At 52.1% G+C, this 17,183-nt stretch overlaps 7 protein-coding genes across 7 annotated transcripts; 3 read left to right on the plus strand and 4 right to left on the minus strand.

Annotated features, from left to right (window-relative positions):
* Nucleotides 1-116: 116 nt before the first annotated feature.
* J4E85_004756 (uncharacterized protein) lies at nucleotides 117-3,575 on the minus strand (the record flags this gene model as incomplete). Its single annotated transcript, XM_051469009.1, has 1 exon — nucleotides 117-3,575. The coding sequence occupies one exon, from the start codon at nucleotides 3,573-3,575 to the stop codon at nucleotides 117-119; it is 3,459 nt and encodes a 1,152-aa protein (XP_051327224.1).
* Nucleotides 3,576-4,309: 734 nt separating this feature from the next.
* J4E85_004757 (uncharacterized protein) lies at nucleotides 4,310-5,389 on the minus strand (the record flags this gene model as incomplete). Its single annotated transcript, XM_051469010.1, has 1 exon — nucleotides 4,310-5,389. One exon carries the CDS (start codon nucleotides 5,387-5,389, stop codon nucleotides 4,310-4,312), a length of 1,080 nt encoding a protein of 359 aa, XP_051327225.1.
* A 2,576-nt stretch (nucleotides 5,390-7,965) lies between these two features.
* On the minus strand, nucleotides 7,966-9,114 carry J4E85_004758 (uncharacterized protein; the record flags this gene model as incomplete). Its single annotated transcript, XM_051469011.1, has 3 exons — nucleotides 7,966-8,711; nucleotides 8,821-9,024; nucleotides 9,102-9,114. 3 exons carry the CDS (start codon nucleotides 9,112-9,114, stop codon nucleotides 7,966-7,968), a joined length of 963 nt encoding a protein of 320 aa, XP_051327226.1.
* A 567-nt stretch (nucleotides 9,115-9,681) lies between these two features.
* Nucleotides 9,682-10,756, minus strand: J4E85_004759 (uncharacterized protein; the record flags this gene model as incomplete). The annotated part of the gene is made up of 2 exons (XM_051469012.1): nucleotides 9,682-10,487; nucleotides 10,552-10,756. The coding sequence occupies 2 exons, from the start codon at nucleotides 10,754-10,756 to the stop codon at nucleotides 9,682-9,684; spliced, it is 1,011 nt and encodes a 336-aa protein (XP_051327227.1).
* Nucleotides 10,757-11,442: 686 nt separating this feature from the next.
* J4E85_004760 (uncharacterized protein) lies at nucleotides 11,443-12,280 on the plus strand (the record flags this gene model as incomplete). The annotated part of the gene is given in 3 exon segments (XM_051469013.1): nucleotides 11,443-12,061; nucleotides 12,076-12,212; nucleotides 12,263-12,280. 3 exon segments carry the CDS (start codon nucleotides 11,443-11,445, stop codon nucleotides 12,278-12,280), a joined length of 774 nt encoding a protein of 257 aa, XP_051327228.1.
* Nucleotides 12,281-13,581: 1,301 nt separating this feature from the next.
* Nucleotides 13,582-15,471, plus strand: J4E85_004761 (uncharacterized protein; the record flags this gene model as incomplete). The annotated part of the gene is made up of 2 exons (XM_051469014.1): nucleotides 13,582-15,245; nucleotides 15,309-15,471. 2 exons carry the CDS (start codon nucleotides 13,582-13,584, stop codon nucleotides 15,469-15,471), a joined length of 1,827 nt encoding a protein of 608 aa, XP_051327229.1.
* A 360-nt stretch (nucleotides 15,472-15,831) lies between these two features.
* Nucleotides 15,832-17,040, plus strand: J4E85_004762 (uncharacterized protein; the record flags this gene model as incomplete). The annotated part of the gene is made up of 1 exon (XM_051469015.1): nucleotides 15,832-17,040. The coding sequence occupies one exon, from the start codon at nucleotides 15,832-15,834 to the stop codon at nucleotides 17,038-17,040; it is 1,209 nt and encodes a 402-aa protein (XP_051327230.1).
* Nucleotides 17,041-17,183: the final 143 nt, after the last annotated feature.

Here is a 17,183-nt window from a genome sequence, read left to right on the forward strand (position 1 = left end):
GACCTGCCAACGCCAACGCCAACCCAACGCTGATACGAAAAGTGATGTTAGCAACACAGAATAGACGCCGTTAGGTGAGCGACTCGTGATATGAATGCCACGCCGTGAAAAGCGTCTTAACTAGCAAGTTCCCCAATCACACCGGCCACGTAGCATAGTGCCGAGGCCCAGATGGCCGTTTTGACTATACCCGCTGCTTTACCGCCCTTCTTCTTATCTTTGGTCGTTCGTCCGCTCCGGTCTTGTTCTGTGCTGCTCTCTTGATTACTAACTGCTCGCTCGGCAGCCCGCCTGCGCTCAGTGAAATCCTTCTCAAGTTGCTCTTCGCTCTCTTCTGGCCCAACGTAGCCGGTAGGCGAAAGGCGTGCCGTTCCATCTATCGGGTTAATGTAAGTTCTTTCTCCTGTGGTACCAACGTCCTTGTTGTGTTCCATTGCGGTTGATGGGTCGGCCGTTTGGAAGGGTCTGGTAGACGCTGTGGAATTGAGACCGCCGCGCAAGACGAGCAAATACTTGTTCGCTTTGACGATCTCAAGACCATTCTCAATGTACGGAATGAACTTGGCGGGCTCTTCGAGAGTTGATAGCGCTTCGTGTAGTGGTATCATAGGAGGGGCCTTGTGGGGTTCCGTTGTTGTAGAGGTGGTTAGCGAAAGCTTGCCGCTGTGCGGATCGTGCAAAAGGATTGTATAGATCGTTGGTGAGCCCGGTTCTGGCGAATGCGATGATGCGCCTGACTGAGGCATTTCACCAACAGCATCGTCAATGCTCGGTTTCGGGTCTACAGTGGCATGTTCGGTCGTTGGAGTAGTGTGGTCAGCGGTAAAGATTTCTTGTGTAGCTTTTGGGGCTGCATCGATTGCTGTGACTTCTTCTCCGCGCACGGTATCTGCGGTAGTTGTGCCACTGGCGTGATATGAGGCGTCGTCCATTGTAGGATCCTCCTTCAGCATGTCAAACTTCTTCACGTCATGATCTTCAGTCAATCTGCTTTCCTTGACCGGACAGGCCGGCTGCTCGTGATCAGTGGCGACAGGACCAGACCTATCCTCGTTTGAGTTTTGCATGTTATCAGCCAGTTCGTAGTCGTCACGTTCGTGGGTCACCTTCACGTCGGCCTCTGTTGCGCCTATCTTAGATGGCGTTTCACTCTCTAAGCTCTCCAAAACGGGTCCGAATGGTCTAAATAGGCTGTGTGCAAGGGGTCCTCGCTCTTCAAACGATTTGCTCGGTGTTGCCTTCGGCATACGCGCGTACCCATCATCTGAGAGTCCACGCATAGCTGACTTCTGTGCATCGACCTCATGGGCGAGACGTTCTTCAGCAGCTACCTTGGCACGAAGCTGGGCTTTGTCGGCATCACTCATAGCGGAAGACGTCTTGGTCTGAGATGACTGCTCACGGTCCTGCGGAACTTCCAGAGCTGGGGTGTCGGGAAAGATTTTAATGTCCTCCCAGAGATGTGGAGCCACACCGTAAACGAGCATGGCACGTTCCAGCAATCGAGATAGGGCCATCTGTGTATCTCTAAGAGTTAGCAAACTGTTCGCAACAGCTTTGTAGTTTGCGAGCATGCTCTGATCAATTTCCGGGTCCTCGAGCCGGGCCTGTAGACTCCAGATGAGATAACGCGTAAGGTGAGCGTTCTTCTGGGTAATTTTCGACGCAATGCTCAGGCGCCTTTTGAACGCTGGTGAGACGTTCTTTGTTGCGTCCGAGTCGCCGAGATCTTGGAGCAAGGCGTATGCCTTATTAAGGTCGTTGTCTGTGCTCTGGTACCGGAGACGCAATTCTTGGATTGCCCTTACTTTCTTCGGCGTCAATGAACGAAGCTTTCCGATTTCTGAGCGTTGTCGTAGAGTGTTGATAGCAGAGTCCAGGAGGTCCTCATCCGCTTTCATACGCCTCAAGAGAGGTTTAGATGCTGGAATGTCTGCCTCTAGGTCTTCGACCACTTGCTTCATCGTCGTGCGACCCTTGCGAATACGTGCCAGGATCTTGTCGAAGAACAAGCGGGTTTTCTTCGCATCCGCTTCTTCGGTCGGGTCTTGCCAGAAAAGACTAGAGAATCTTGCACCGCTTTCTTCAAGCCAAGACTTCATCCGTTCGACGCTCGACTCCAACTGGCTTTCGTCTGCTTTGTATGGGGTTTCGTCCATCTTTGTAGTTGTCCTGGGCTCACTGGATTCTTGTGAATCAAACGAGATCTCTGGCCGCTGCATTTGCCGTTCGATTCGACGAACGTATTGGTCATTGATGATCTTGGACTCAAGCATCGGATCCATACCGGTCTTTGCCTTGGGGGTGCTCTCGAAAGTGCTCTCCAATCTAGCCGGATCCGCTTTTCTACGTTCTTCGTCCAGGACCTTGCTCCTTCTTGCGGCCATGTTCGCACGAATCTCGTCCGCACTCAAGAAGTCCAAGTCGTCTTTGGGCAACTGGCTCAAGATTTTTGACGTTGACCTCACAGATGTGACGCTGCCTTGTGTACTGGGTGTCTCCTGTGATGGGATGTGTTCTTGCGTGGAAGGTTGCTTCGTGCGTAGAGGACCTGAGCTTGGAGGAAGCGACGGGAGGGTTTCCTGCATATGTGATTCTGAGGAGAGCTCGTGGGTCCCGTCAGTTGAGGATGCTGACATTGACGACTCGTCACCAGCCTTTGCCATGGGCGCAGAGTCGGCATCAGGCTTTGCTACGACGTCCTTTGGTATCCTCCTTTGCAGTGCGGTCTCTCTCCAGCTGCCTGTCTCCGCCGTGCCGTATCGTTGCGCGTCTTCGTGTTCGGGCTTCTCTGTCAGGAAGCGGTCCATAAAGGAAGGTTCTCTACTGGGTGCGGCCGTGCTGGATTGTTCGATCTTCTTAGCCGCATCCGTTTTCGTTTTCGCAATGTATTCTTCAAACGACGCCGTGCTCTTCGGTCGCGTCGGCTGCTCGTGTTCGTAGTCCTGCGCTGTGGCACTAGGTGCGCTTGTTGTAGATTCGGTCGATAATCCTGAATAGTGGCCAACGTTCTTGACATGAGATTGCTCTCGCGGCCTCCTGAGATCAGAGGGTGACTCAATGCCAGTCGGGTCGTCAGGGAGCAGTCTTGCCCTGGATGACGGTTGGGGGAAGTGTGATTCTCTTTCCCTACGGATATCGCGCTCTTCACTATCGATCTTGACCCGTCGCGGGTTGTTCGGATCGATACCGCCACTCTTGCCTTGCTTCGGCGGCGAAGCGTTGTCGTCGTGGCTCTCCATCTCTCTCAACATCCACTTAGGAATGCTATTGGCAAGCCATTCCCAGTCTTTGTTGCCCTTGCCAATCAACCTCTCGTTGCTGGCCCCGAAGATGGCCTCGTATGGATCATTGATGAGTTTCCTTCGCCATTGCTGGTACTGCTCGAGCTGCAACCATTCCAGGTTGGACATGCCGGATGGACGTTTGTTGCCATTGTTGTCTTCGTGTTGTGCTGACTTGGAGGGCGTGCGCGAGAAGCACCGCGTGCGAAGGGCCGCGTCGTCGGAGCGGAGGATGCGTTGCGCATAGCGTTGGAAAGGAGCGAGTGTCGGGTCCCGGCGCCACCAAGTCATGATGGAAGCCGTCAGGGGGATCGGAGGGAGAAGGGATGCAGGAGGTAGACTGAGAGTCTTAGCTCTGTGGCTTGTCAGAGATGGAGGATTACATGATTGCAAGTACAACATACCGTGATACCTATCGCAGGTCTGCTGTCCAAGGCACCGACAGCTCCTGGGAGCTGAGCCTAGGTGGACGGATAGTGGTTACATCAATAGCCGGACAAATGGCGCTGGGAGTAGTGGCGCACTCAAGGGACGAGAGCAATGCTGTGAAGAGCGTGTGGATTGAAGAGAAGATCGAGAACAGCTAAAGGGCGATGGAAGGCCAGGCAGCCTCCAGGGAGTGATGGCGTCGCCATATCCCCGCGTAAGCTCCGTGCCGCTTATCATGTTTCGCGGGGTACGGTCCCGCGTGATCGCTTGTTCGCGTCACCATTTCACTGGTCCCGGTCGTTCAGGACTGCCCACGCCACATGAGACGCTTTTCCTTTTTGCTGATAGGGTCGTTGTGCATAGCCTTCGGTTGATGGATGTCAGTGAGGCTTGACGCGTACCAAGTCGCGTCACGACGCCGATAAGACGATAAGGCAACAGCCCTACGCCCTATTGGATTTCATCTCTGGGGAACCTTTCACTCTCAGTACCAAAATCGCGATGGCAACTTTCATCCAATGCTCACGATTCTCAATTACAATGCTGACCACAGGTTATCAATGATAGCATCGTTCCGAACAATCTGTCTACAGGTTTCAAGATCGGCGCGAATTCATCATCCCCGTCTCGGCGTGGCACCCAATGTACTCAAAGAATTGCTGGTCCGGCTCCAGTACGTAAACCTCATGGAATAACCGCAGAGACAATACATTGTTCAGCTTTTTCGCATACATCAGGAAGCCTCCGAAGATGTTGATATGCGTCTGGTGGCTTTTACTCCAGTATTCGAGCGACGCCAGGTCATCGAAATAGCCCAAACCGAACGTTCTCTCACTGTTCGCCTCGAACGACTTTGAATCCACAACATCCCACAAATTCATCGCATAACAGCCAACCTCGCGCCCTTCATCACGTAGAAACTCCATGCCCTCGACGAGCACCGGATGCATTGTATCGAGGTAGAGTTTGCGCTCTCCTGGTAGCGTGGCGGACCAATCCTGGCCCGATCGAATCACGCACAGATTGGGCCTGCCAGATACACGGACACGTTTTGAGGCGTCACTCGAGCCATTTGCGCTGCCATCCTTAGACCACCATCTATCGCCCTCGAGTTTGTTGTCTTGAGCAGCTGCCAAGCGATCCCGCATGCTACCCCAATACGCGTGTTGTTCCAACTCGCCCGAGATCCTCTCTTGCATGTTGGCCGCCCCTTCTGGATTCTCAGGGTTTGAAAACACTGTTTCAAAACGATCCATCGTTGGACACAGAATCTCCTGGAACCACCCATGCCCATCTCTTTCCCTGTCTGAACTCTGCCACCAAGTACCGAACCCAGATTCCTGCTGCCAGCTTCTGTGCAAGTCTGCGCTGCGCCAATATGCGATCACGGCGATGCTATAGGCACCTCTCTTGTCGATTACGGAGGTTGTTTCCCAAAACGACGGGCGCTTTGACTCTGGCCCTCTAATCAAGAACTCCTGAAGTTTGCTAACGGCTATGCCATCGTGCCCGGTAACAGAGTCGTACTGCGCTCCCATCATGGCCATAACGAGATCATTCATTGTTGCCTCGAATCTGGAGCAATATCCAGGGAACGGCGGAATGTAGTTGGACGGCGTGCTGACAGGGCATGTTCTCTCCCTGCGATGGTGCTCTGGAATTGCGTCCTCTGACATCTTAAGACTTCTTCGATGTTATAGCAGATCTGTTGCGTCGCACTCCTTGTGCCTGGGCGCTGTGTTATGAGAGGGGAAGTCACAGTGCACCGCCTATTGTGTCTCAGCTAAATGCAAGTCTTGCTGCCCGCTCCTCGCAGTCCCGTACAACGCTGTACAACGGCACGGGACGCTGTGCAGCAAGGGCCTCGGTTCACATGTGTCTAGGTGGGGCACTGAACAAGGGTCGGACCTCGCGCTAGGCCTTAGACCTGGAGTCTGGATGTGCTCCCGGCATCAATTTTCTTTTGTGCCTAGAGAAGCCACTGTACTGACAGTGACGTAGTATTCGCGCATCTGCGCTTCTGCAGCACTCTCATCTGGGAATCTGCGAAGCTGGGTACGACTTCAAGATCCACATTTGACACAACCTATCTGCGTGTGCCGCGCGCCGCTAAGGCATGAACTGCCAGGTACGGCTGAAGGCTGTATGTCAGCCAGGCTCTTTTCCAGTCTCGTGTCTAGCTACGTCTTCTTACCTTCGGACAAGATCGAAAAATGTCAAAAAGCAATCCAACAACCAATTGTGCGACGTTGCGATAGAAATCGGGCCGTTAGATCTTCACAGCGATCTTGGTAGCCAGCACCCCGAGATCACCAAACTATCACAAGGATGGTCATTCGAGGAACTGCGGCAACTTATTGCGCCCGGCGGGTTTCTCATCCGAAAAGGCACCCACACCAATCGCTTTGCACCGTCATGGGTCACCTGCGCCCGATTGAAAGCCTCCACTCTCGTCGTGTATCGTATAGCTTTCGTTTTTCGGGCATTCCTTTTTACAATGATACTCAATGTTAAGGGCCTTGCTGCTCGACGTACCCTGATCTCGCACGAGAGGGCCCTCAACTGTCGATGCTTGTCTCGCCAGCATGTCTAATCCCTTCACGACTGAAGCATGGACCGAATACGCAATTGGTATTGTCGTTATAACACTTCGAATTACAGCGCGCTGCTGGCAGATCCAACTACGCTGGGATGGAGATGATTACTTCGCCGTACTCTGCGCCTTCTTCTTCACCGCTGAACTTGTCATGCTGGAGCTCATCGGCCAGAATGGCTCCATCACTGGAATGAGCAACGAACTCGCGTTGCAACTTACACCTGAGGAAAGTCACCGTGTTACTGTGGGTAGTAAATACCTTCTCGCAGGGTGGATACTATATACAACCCTGATATGGTGCTGTACGTAAATGCTTTGGTAACGGAGCACTCGAGGCCATGTGGTCATACTAATAGGCTGTTACCACAGTAAAAGCTTGTATGCTGTTCTTTTACAGGAGGCTCACGTATGTATAATTTACAAATTTAGATTGATCCCCGCTGATAGCAATAGGCTCAATCTCCAGCAACATAATCTCGTTAAGATTACTGGGGCAGTCTGCCTGGTAGCTTACATCGCTACTATCATCGTGTTCCTCACACACTGTCACCCTATCTATCGACTCTGGCAAATATATCCATATCCAGGTGATGACTGCGCGCTCAACATATCCAAATATCTGGCGTTGGTCGTTACAAATGTAACGTGGGTAGCCCTAGAAATGAGCCTGTCCGCTTCTGTACCATACTTACGATCACCCAGCACCGATCTCATGATCTTGTATATCCCGCTACCTCTACTCTGGAACGTCCGACTACCTTTAAGAAGGAAGCTTTTGTACGGAGTCTGGTTATGCACCGGTGTTTTCATGATGACAGCAACATTGCTCCGCTGCATCCTGTGTCTTCAAGACGTTTCCCAGATCAACGTTGGCACCATTTGGTCAATCCGCGAAACAGTGAGCCTCTCAAATTTTAAGGCCACTAGGACCTTGCTAATGTTTGCCATAGTTTGTCGGAATCTTAGCTGTCAACGCACCTATCCTCAAGCCCTTTCTCAGTAAAGCCAGGAAAGCTATGTCATCGATCAAGCCATCAAACGACAATTCGGGCCAGAATTTGCCAGACAGCCTTCGTTTGTCGCATGTTGAGAGGAAGGGCAAAAGGAGGACTGTGCATGAGATCGACAACATAGACATGAGCATGAATGGAAGCGAAGAGCACATTGTGAGACAAGGAACAGACGAAGAAAGAGCGAGCAGTGATGTCAATTCGAGAGATGAGGGTGATGCGGTTTAAACTCGGCATTGCGTGCAAAGCATGATCTAGCGCAATGAGTCATGAGCCTGTCAGTAGAAGCTGACGCATGGTATAGGTACAGCGGCGACGCTGATCAGGCTGCTGCGGATCTGTCTCTGTCGTGGCACCAGTGATGCCAGTAGAGTGGTCTATCATCAGATCATATCTACTGCAACATAACGCACCATGCGAGTGGTTCTGCCCTGATCATCATCATCGGTGTGAGAACAGGTGCCGCATCAGCCGCAAGACTACTTTCCAGCGTCGGTCGACGATGAAGCCCAATACAGTCGGGTGATGAATACCCAATAGCAGGCCAGTTCTAGTGTTGTGAAGCATGGAGGTAGAATTTAGGTCATGTCATGCAAATGCATGTACATGATAATAATACACTCGCGCGTACCCAATATGCTCTAGCTCAATTCTCATCCTCCAACAGCATCCTCTCTTCTTCGACAACTTCAGCTTTCTTATCATCCTTCCCACTCGACCTCTGCAGACTGACCGCAATCGCCGCTCCGATGATAAGCACGGCTCCCACCAAGCTCTCAGCAGGCGGCGTAGTTCCCCAGATCACCTTCTCGACAACAAGCGCGAAGACAAGTTGCAGATACGTCAAGTTTGTTGCTCTTCCACCTTTCTCCCTCTGCAGACCTTCCGTCAAGAGAAATTGCAACAGAAACCCGAAGAGCCCAATAATGGCGATCAACCCCCACTGACCGAGCGTTTTGGGCATGACGAAATGTAACGAAGGGTGAACCAGGATGAGCACGAACGAGGCGATTGTTGCGATGAGAGAAAAGTAATTCACCGAGATGAGCGAGTGGGCGCGCTTGCCGATCACTCGGATAGTTGCGTAGGCTGTCGAAGCACCAAGCGTGCCTAGAATCGCGATGAGGATTGCCAGAGCGCGTTGTTCGGTGGTAGTTGATGGTAACGGTGCATGCCCGTCCGAGTCATCGGCTATTGGCCTTGAGTGCGAAGCGGGAAATAGCCATGGTGGTCTCGCGACGAAGAGAACGCCGCAGAATGCGACGAAGCTGCAAAGCGCTTCTTTCCAGGTGAATGGCTCGCGTAACCATAGGAAGCACACTATGGCTGTCATGGTTGGGATTAGGAAAGTTATTACTGTCGCGTCGGAGAATTCAAGCCATGACAGAGAGTCTAGGCGGTATTGTTAGCTGTATTCCAGTTCACTATCGTGACCCACCCCTGCAGGTCACAATCTTATATGGCGTGAGCCGTGAAGAATTGCAGAGGGAGTTAAACTTACAATACAGTCCAAATAGACCGACGAATCCTGCAGTACCTCTCAGTATGAGCAGCCCTTTGATGCCTTTCTGGCCGAAAGGAAAGTCAGGCACCGCATGGTACCAAGAGTAAATCGAGCAGATGATCGTCGTGCACAGCATGCGGATGAAGATGATTTGCAAAGCGTGAAACTCGATGGATGGGTCATTCGCGAGCAGTTTGGCTGCTGTGTTCATCTAGTGCTCATTTGTAAGTGGCATGGTCTGCGGCATGCAGTCATTGCACACAAGAAATAAAACTTACGACAGAACCGCATGTCTGTGCCAAGAAAACTAAGAATAAACCGAAATTCCGCCCGTAGAATGACTTCAGACTCTGCGATATTTTGCTCCATATTCCTGGCGGATTGGCTTCCTCGTCCGTATCTTGCGCAGAGCCTGAAGCTGCAGATGGCAGGCGTGGCAAGAAGTTTACCCTTGAGCGCCCTGCGGACGGCGGTGGGTCGGCTATGGTGCCATAAGACATCCCGAACCTTTTGTCGAAATGTTCGCGATTGCAAAGTTGAAGTGGAAGGGCAGAAGCCGTAGCAATGCGGAGCAAAAACCCATGGTCCGGTGACCCACTAGTGGGTCTCTCATTCGGTGGTAGCCCGTGTCTAGCCTTGCTTACTTCAGCTAGAATCTTCTCACGCATGCCACAAGACTGCGAATGTAATACCGATCACAATATTGCCGACACGTCTTTAAGATTTTGAGAAGCAAGTGCAGTTGCAAGTAAATGTATGAATAGAAATGAAGACACTTAGTGTTCCCAATATATGTACAAGAAAACCAACTCTCACGTACTACCGAACCTAGCCCGCATCTTTCTACAAGATGTTGGCCTAGGAAAGGTAAGCTGCATCAACCCAGCTCTTGTAGTCGCTGCCCAGAACAGTGGAAGGGCTAACGGCAGCCGAGAGCTTCTTTGAGAAGGACGCCCTGGTACCCTTGGATCCATCACCGGTGTTTGCGTACTCGGCATATGTGACCTTGTCAGTCCTGGGGTCATCGGTATTCCAAACTTTCCATCCCGCGGCATTGATGACATTAGTCATGCTAGTCTTCTGGAACACAACACGAGAGAAATTCCTCCAAGGACGGCCGAGGTAGTAAGCACCCGCGCTCACCGTGTTACCAGGAGCAGCGGCGATCTTCGAGTTGTTGATGACATAGTATGAGGGATTGGAATCTGAATCGCGACCGTTGGCAGTAATGTAACCCACCGACGCTGTGAGAACGCCCAGAGAGCAACCATCAAACCATGCTATGGCCTTCTGGCCGAAGATGAAATCAGTCGCTCCTTCGATGTAGGATTTGGCATAGACCTGGCTACCCTGCTGGGCGAGGATAGTGTCTTGGTAACCCTTGAACTGGCATCCGTAGTAGCCTTGCTTATCAGCATAAGCACTAAGGGCGAGAGCTTGCGAGCCCTGTCCGCGTGTGTTGACCAGGTTGATGTTGTAGACCTTTAGGTTTGGTGTCCAGGCGCGGAGAGTAGCAGTTTCGTCGTTGTTGGGGGCGTCATCTTGACTTTTGCCCTGGGTGATGGTCACGGTGTTGCCGGTGTAACTGCTAGTGTCTGTCGTTTCGCCGTAAACCGTCAGAGCCGACTTGAGCGGCTTGATGTAGACTTGCTCCTTGTATGTGCCTGCAGAACCGGGAGCACCAAGTCAGTACATGTCTCACATGGAGTTGGTACAGCTAGAACTAACCCTTCGCGATGAAAATGCATTGTGCAGCCGTACTGGAAGCGCTCAAAGCATCAACGGCGGACTGAACAGTTTTGTACTTTCCGCTACCACCCACAGCCAGACATCCAGAAGGAGGACTTGTACGTCCAGCCCGAGGCGCCAGCGTCGTTGGAGCTGCGACAGCGGATGCCGCGAGCGTGAGCACGAAAGCGATTGATGGGAGCATTGTGGACAAAGTAGGACAGTTGAAAATGAAAGTATAAGAGTGAGTGAATGTAGAACTTAGCCTGAAGGCGCGCAGTATGCATATACATATAATAACTTCAGCATGCCGGCTAAGCAAACTATATTGGCGGACTCCCCGGGTCTGACCTAGACCTCCGAACAACCGCTTAGTGAGCTACGGGGTCGTTTCCCCGCTATGAAAGCTGTCGAAACGGGCGAAGCAAGCCATCGGAAAATTGATGTATGCACCCCAGACGGTGAATCTCTCATCGCGCAACGACTGCGCATGTGCATTGCGCCGGTTGGTGGGAATCTTGTTGCCGTCCGTGCGTTGATTTGGGTTGATTGTAGCGTGTTACAGAGGGCTGACGGAGGCAGTATTGAGGTCCGAAGTGATGCCGCGTGCGCATCGCATTACTGATGGTGTTGAAGCTGACGCGTTGTTGGGCACGACGGACGCGCCTCCTTCTTGCAGGTCGAGGTTTGTGGGGAAGGATCCTGCGCTGGGCCGTGCGTTGATCACGTGAGCTGGTGTCGCGCTAAGAGGCCCGGGATCCACACGTTCCAAGCCCAGCAATTCATTCATTGTGCGACGCTGAGACCAATCTTCCGCAGACCGCGCTTTGACATCAGTTATTCACTTTGGGTGCTCTTGGTTATCAGTATCTGGTCATTCTTTCCCTCGCAATGGCTCCATCACACACAACTGGCAATAGCTGCCAAACAATCGACCTCACAGGTTCCTCACCAGAGCCGGAAGACATGCCCCAGCAACGACCACAACAGCGGCCACAGCCAAGGCCGCCCCAAAGACTAGTTCAAATGTACCTCAAGCCCGAGCCACGCCCCTACGGTATGGCAAATGTCGGGATGGAAGCTAGGCATCCGATGGCTTCCGCGCGAAACCCTGTAGGGCCACAGCAGGCGCGCCCTATCCACCCTGAGCATATCAAACAGATCATCGAGACAGCCGACCCGCGCGCTGTGCAAAAGGTGCTGCTCGACCTTTGCCAAATGTCACCGGCCTTTTCCGGCGCCCTCGTCCGTGGACTTGCGCCTCACTCTGCATCCGCCCAGAGCCTGATCAGCCAGCAACGGATGCAGTCGCATCAGCCCAAGGTCAAGATTCAAGATGAGGATGATAGCGACGAACTCTATGAGGCGGCGAAAAGAAACCTCGTGAAGCCTACAGTTCCGACCCCAAGTCACAACAGCTTGCCTGCACAATCCCGCGAGATCAGCGGAAGTCGAGCTACATCACGGCCTCATGGTTCTGAGTTCGCATCACGAGTGAAGCGGGAGCCACGTGAGCGCTCACAGTCAAGTTCAGACGGCGACATGCACCTTCCTGGAGCCTATCCACGCTCAACCACGTTACGCACGCCAGTCCGGAAACCCTCAGGCCAATCATCCTCTGTCAACCAAACTCCAAGGCTGTTGGCCAGAGACACGCCACGGTCAGCGAGCATCAACAAACAGCCTGCGCCCTTGATAAAGACCTGCACAGTGTGTCACGAACAGATAGTGGACGTGAATGCGCCCTGCGTTTCTCATTCTGGGAAGAGGTACAGGCCACCGGGCGGGTCAATAAAATGGGACTGCTGTCAGGCAGACATGGACGATCCCGGTTGCGAGTTCAACGGGCAACATACGACTGAAGAAGAGCTCGAAGAAGACGCGTTGGTACAAAGGAAACGACCAAGTGCGTCTCCGGTTCCAAGTCGTGCCACACAAAAGAGACCCAGAGCATTCTAGCGAAACTGCTAGGGGTTTGCCAGGCAGTTGGTCGCTCTTTGCTTACAGCGGGACGCAATAGATCCACGCAATGGGTCCTCTTCTGCGATCGTTCTTTTTGTTCTTCAGTTCCAGTCGTCTTCGGAAGACACTTCGCACGTCATTAGTTCATTGCTAGAAGCATAGCGTAGGCGTTTAGTTACTAGGCAGCATCGATATGGCTGCGGAAATCTCAGGCAGCTGCATTACAAAGACTTGTGTCCGTTCTTGATGAGCATGTGCATTACTAAGCCTGCGTTGCCCTTCCTGATTTTCACGAATCTGGCCTCGAAAACTCCACCATTGTCTCTAGGGCCCCAAACTGTTCACCTTCCCATCATGGACAGCGATTACTCCCGTCGCTTCTCGTGTTCCGGTGCAGGTCTACGCTTCAGGAGACTGTGCCTCACCGTTGTTCTGAAACCCATACACATCTCTTCCAATCCCTAATCTGATGCTTATGACGCGACGGCCACTATTTCTGTTGAGTCACTGCATGCAAGAAACAAACCGACCAGGTCTGCAAATTAGATCAAGATTAAAATGTGCAAAGTAGGTAACCTAACCTTAATGTAGACTCTAGGGTGTTTATCTTTTTCCTAAGCCGACGTGGAGCGCTCAAGAGGCTAAGAGGATACTGCGAACTGATGGTCCTTTATGCCAATGGTTCATCCGTAGACACGTCTCCAATAGTCTTCGTTCTGAACTCGCTGTGAGCTAGACAACGACCCTTAGTATTCTGCAAGTGTTATCATTACAGGCGGGCAATTTGTCAGTGAATTAGCGGATGTTGCTTGACCGTTATCTCTACGATGCCTATTCTGACTCGTTCCTCACGCGTGACGTCATGCCAAGTGTCTTGCCTGCATTATCATCGACGCGCTAACCTCCATCTCTCCCACTTCTGCACCCGCCGTCAGGACGCGATAGACATGTAACGGACATACGCACTTTGCGTTCCAGAAAACACGATACCGAGCCGAAGATGCATGGGTATAAAGCTGGCAGGTTGCCTCATGAGCATTGCCCCACGAAGTCTGCGCGCCGCACATCATGAAGGCCGCGCTGTTCCTATCGCTTGCAGCTCTTGTCAAAGCGAGTACGGTTTTTCAACTCAACTCTACGTCGTATTATTCCCCAGGTCTTACCGCAGCGACGCTTAGCTTTAGCGACCCGTCATGGGCCAACGTAGAGCCTTTGCCAATCACTTATCTGAGTTTTTCGGACCCTAATGTCACCGCGGAGCTACTGGAGTTCACGATATCCTCATTTCTATCGCACGACGATGTATACTCGGAATCTTTCCTCCATACACTAGTGCTTGGCGGTTCAAGCAGTCTTTCAGACAATGCACATGCATATCTTGGCTCAATCGGGTGCAGCATGATCTACACTGCGTTGGACGCCGGCGTAGCATCCGGCCCATATCTACTTCACCCATCAAAGGCTATCACCAGAGTCTACCGATTGTATTGGGATCACAACTTCGCTTTTGCGGAGTCGGTCACTGAAGGTCAGAATGGGACTTTCCTTCCTGTCACAGGTCTGGCGTTGACGGATGCCTACGGAGCTCTTAGTATCGCAGTGCCGTCACGATTATACTATCCAGCACCCACAGAAGATAAACCGTTATCGGGCAAACGCCTGGGCGTGAAGGATATCTACGACCTGAAGGGTATCCGTACGAGTGGTGGAAACAGAGGCTACCGCGACCTTGTGGATCCGGCTCCCAAGAGCGCGGCAGCCTTACAAAAGCTTATTGACATGGGTGCGGTGGTGATTGGAAAGACAAAGACTACCCAGTTTGCGCTTGGGGAACGACCAACAGCCGACTACGTGGATCAGCTGGCACCCTTCAACCCTAGAGGAGACGGCTACCAGCATCCCCAGGGTTCATCAGCCGGCTCTGGGGCTGGACTTGCATCGTACAACTGGATGGATATCGCAACTGCCTCCGATACTGGAGGCTCTGTTCGCTTACCGGCCATGGCAAACGGCCTGTTCGGCATGCGCATCACCAACGCCTCACTGCCACTCAAGGGAATCTTGCCCATCTCAGCAATCTTTGATACGCCAGGCGTACTAGCTAGGTCGGCGAAGCTCCTCCAAGCAGTGCATAGGAAATGGTACCCAGCCAAGGAATACACATCCTACCCTAAGCGCATCATCTTGCCTGATCTGTTTTGGCCTACAGTCAACAGCACGAGTATGCCTATTTTTGATTCGTTCATCTCACAGCTAGCTGCTTTTCTTAACGCCAATTTGACAACGTTCAACGCCAACGCCAGTTTCAATGCATACGCGAACATCTCTGAAGGCATAGCATCCTATCTCGGCTCTACATACTCCAACATTACCAACGTGGATCAGTACCGCGACCTTGGTCTACCTTTTAGGGAGCAGTATATTGCCAAGTTTGGCAAAGCGCCCTACTGGAACCCGCAAACACGAGCGCGATGGAATCGGGCCGCAACTTTGCCGACCTCTAGCTATACCACTGCTATTGAGCGCACGCACACATTCCAGACATGGTTTCGAGAGACGTTGACGCCATCATGCGAGTCAACGTTGGTGCTGTATCCTATGGGTGCCGGTACGGAAGACTACCGCGACATCTATACAGCCGCTCCAGGTGGTATATTTGCTGCTGGACTACCCGGCAACCAGATGTCAGTTCTGGCAGCGCTACCCGACTACACAATACCGATTGGCGCAAGGTAAGCTTGACTGTACGAAGTGCATTTAAGACATATACTGACTTCGTACCTCTACCATTGCAGGACGTATGTCAGCAGGGTTACTGAGAGAAACGAAACGCTCCCCGTTACCATTGGTATGGTAGCTGCGGCAGGTTGCGACCACATGCTCATGGATTTGGTTGCTGAACTTGCCGAAGTTGGAATAATTACCGAAAGTGTCAAAACCGGGTCTAGCATGTACTAGGGAAAGCAGAAATATACCCATGGGGCTTAATACACCGAGAACCCGAAGGGCGTGCCCGTACGAGCTGCGCATTCAACAATTCCACATCTTAAGACCTGCACTCATTGGTTTTGCTGTGTGCCATGCTTTCCTACCGTCCGAACACATCCCCGCTCTGATTGGCGGACTATCTTTTAGGTACCCTGTCGATCACAACGTCTGGGGTAAATGAAGAGAGTAATCCAAGGTGCCATTCACCAGCAGCGCGCTACGAACTAGCTGATCTCGCCGCCTCTGCGCATGCCGCGTGGAACTTTCATATTACATATCTTTTCCTTCAGTCTCCGACATTCTTCCTACCCCGTGTTCTTCGCCTTGAAGATGATCTTCTGCACTGTTCTGCCCCTGCTAATATCCTCCGTCGCCGCCCTCGCTTTTCCGGGCGCAGAAGGCTTTGGGCGAAACGCTGTCGGCGGTCGTGGTGGCACTGTCTATGTTGTCACAAACCTCAATGATAGCGGTGAAGGGTCTCTCCGCGAGGGCGTTTCCCAGAGCGACCGCATAGTCGTGTTCTCGCTAGGTGGTTTGATCAAGATTAAAGAGCGCATGGTCGTGGCCAAACGCGTGTCTATCTTTGGGCAAACAGCACCAGGCGATGGTATCACAGTTTACGGAAATGGGTGGAGTTTCAGCAACGCCGACGATGCAATCGTCCGGTATTTGCGCATCAGAATGGGAAAAGGAGGAGCTAGCGGAAAGGACGGTATAACGATCGCAGAGGGGAGCAACATGATTTTCGACCACGTCTCCGTCTCCTGGGGTCGCGACGAGACTTTTTCGATCTCCGGCAACGACGTCGGCAACATCACCATTCAAAACAGTATCATCGGGCAAGGTCTGCAAACACACTCGTGTGGCGGGTTGATGCAAACGAATCTCGGGAATGGTATCAGTCTGTTTCGCAACTTATACATTGACAACAAGACGAGAAACCCGAAGGTCAAGGGTACCAATGACTTCACCAATAACGTGATCTACAACTGGGGCGGGGGTGGAGGATACATCGCTGGAGATTCGAGTGCAGCAAGCGAGGCGAATATCGTTGGGAATTATTTCATCAGCGGCCCCAGTACCAGCGTCACGGCGTTTACGCGCGGGAATGAGAACTTCAAGGGCTACGTTGAAGGCAACTTCTATGACTCTAACCGCGATGGTACGTTGGATGGAACGGAGCTAGGTGTGTCCTCCAGCAACTATGGAGGGATGGCTATCCAGACAACCAAGTTTCCCTTCCCAGCGCCCGAAAAGACTCTATCGGCGGAAGATGCGCTGAAGCTTGCCGAGATTTCTGTCGGTGCGAGTAAAGTGCGCGATGTTGTTGACACACGACTCATTGAGGAATTGAAGAGCTACGGGAAGACGGGTGAGCTGATCAGTGACGAGAATGCTAGCCCCATGGCTGGGCCTGGAACTATCGACGGTGGAGAACAGTGGGCTGATGCGAATGGAAGTGGCATACCTGACGACGTCGAGGATCAGTTTTCGGATGTGGAAGAGTGGGCTAATAGTTTAGTACCAAGTGGTTACTAGATAGCAAATCGCATTTGGCAGCGCGTATCGCAAAATACTAACTCGCTTTCTTTCAAAATAGTTAGGTTGATTAATCATTTATTTACTGTAAAGAATGTGCACTTGAAGTGGAGTGACTAAGCATATGCCAATACCGAAAACGC

This window comes from Alternaria conjuncta (genome assembly GCF_024043145.1).
Source record: "Alternaria conjuncta strain BMP 0040 chromosome Unknown scaffold_6, whole genome shotgun sequence".
Taxonomy (NCBI): Eukaryota; Fungi; Ascomycota; class Dothideomycetes; order Pleosporales; family Pleosporaceae; genus Alternaria; species Alternaria conjuncta.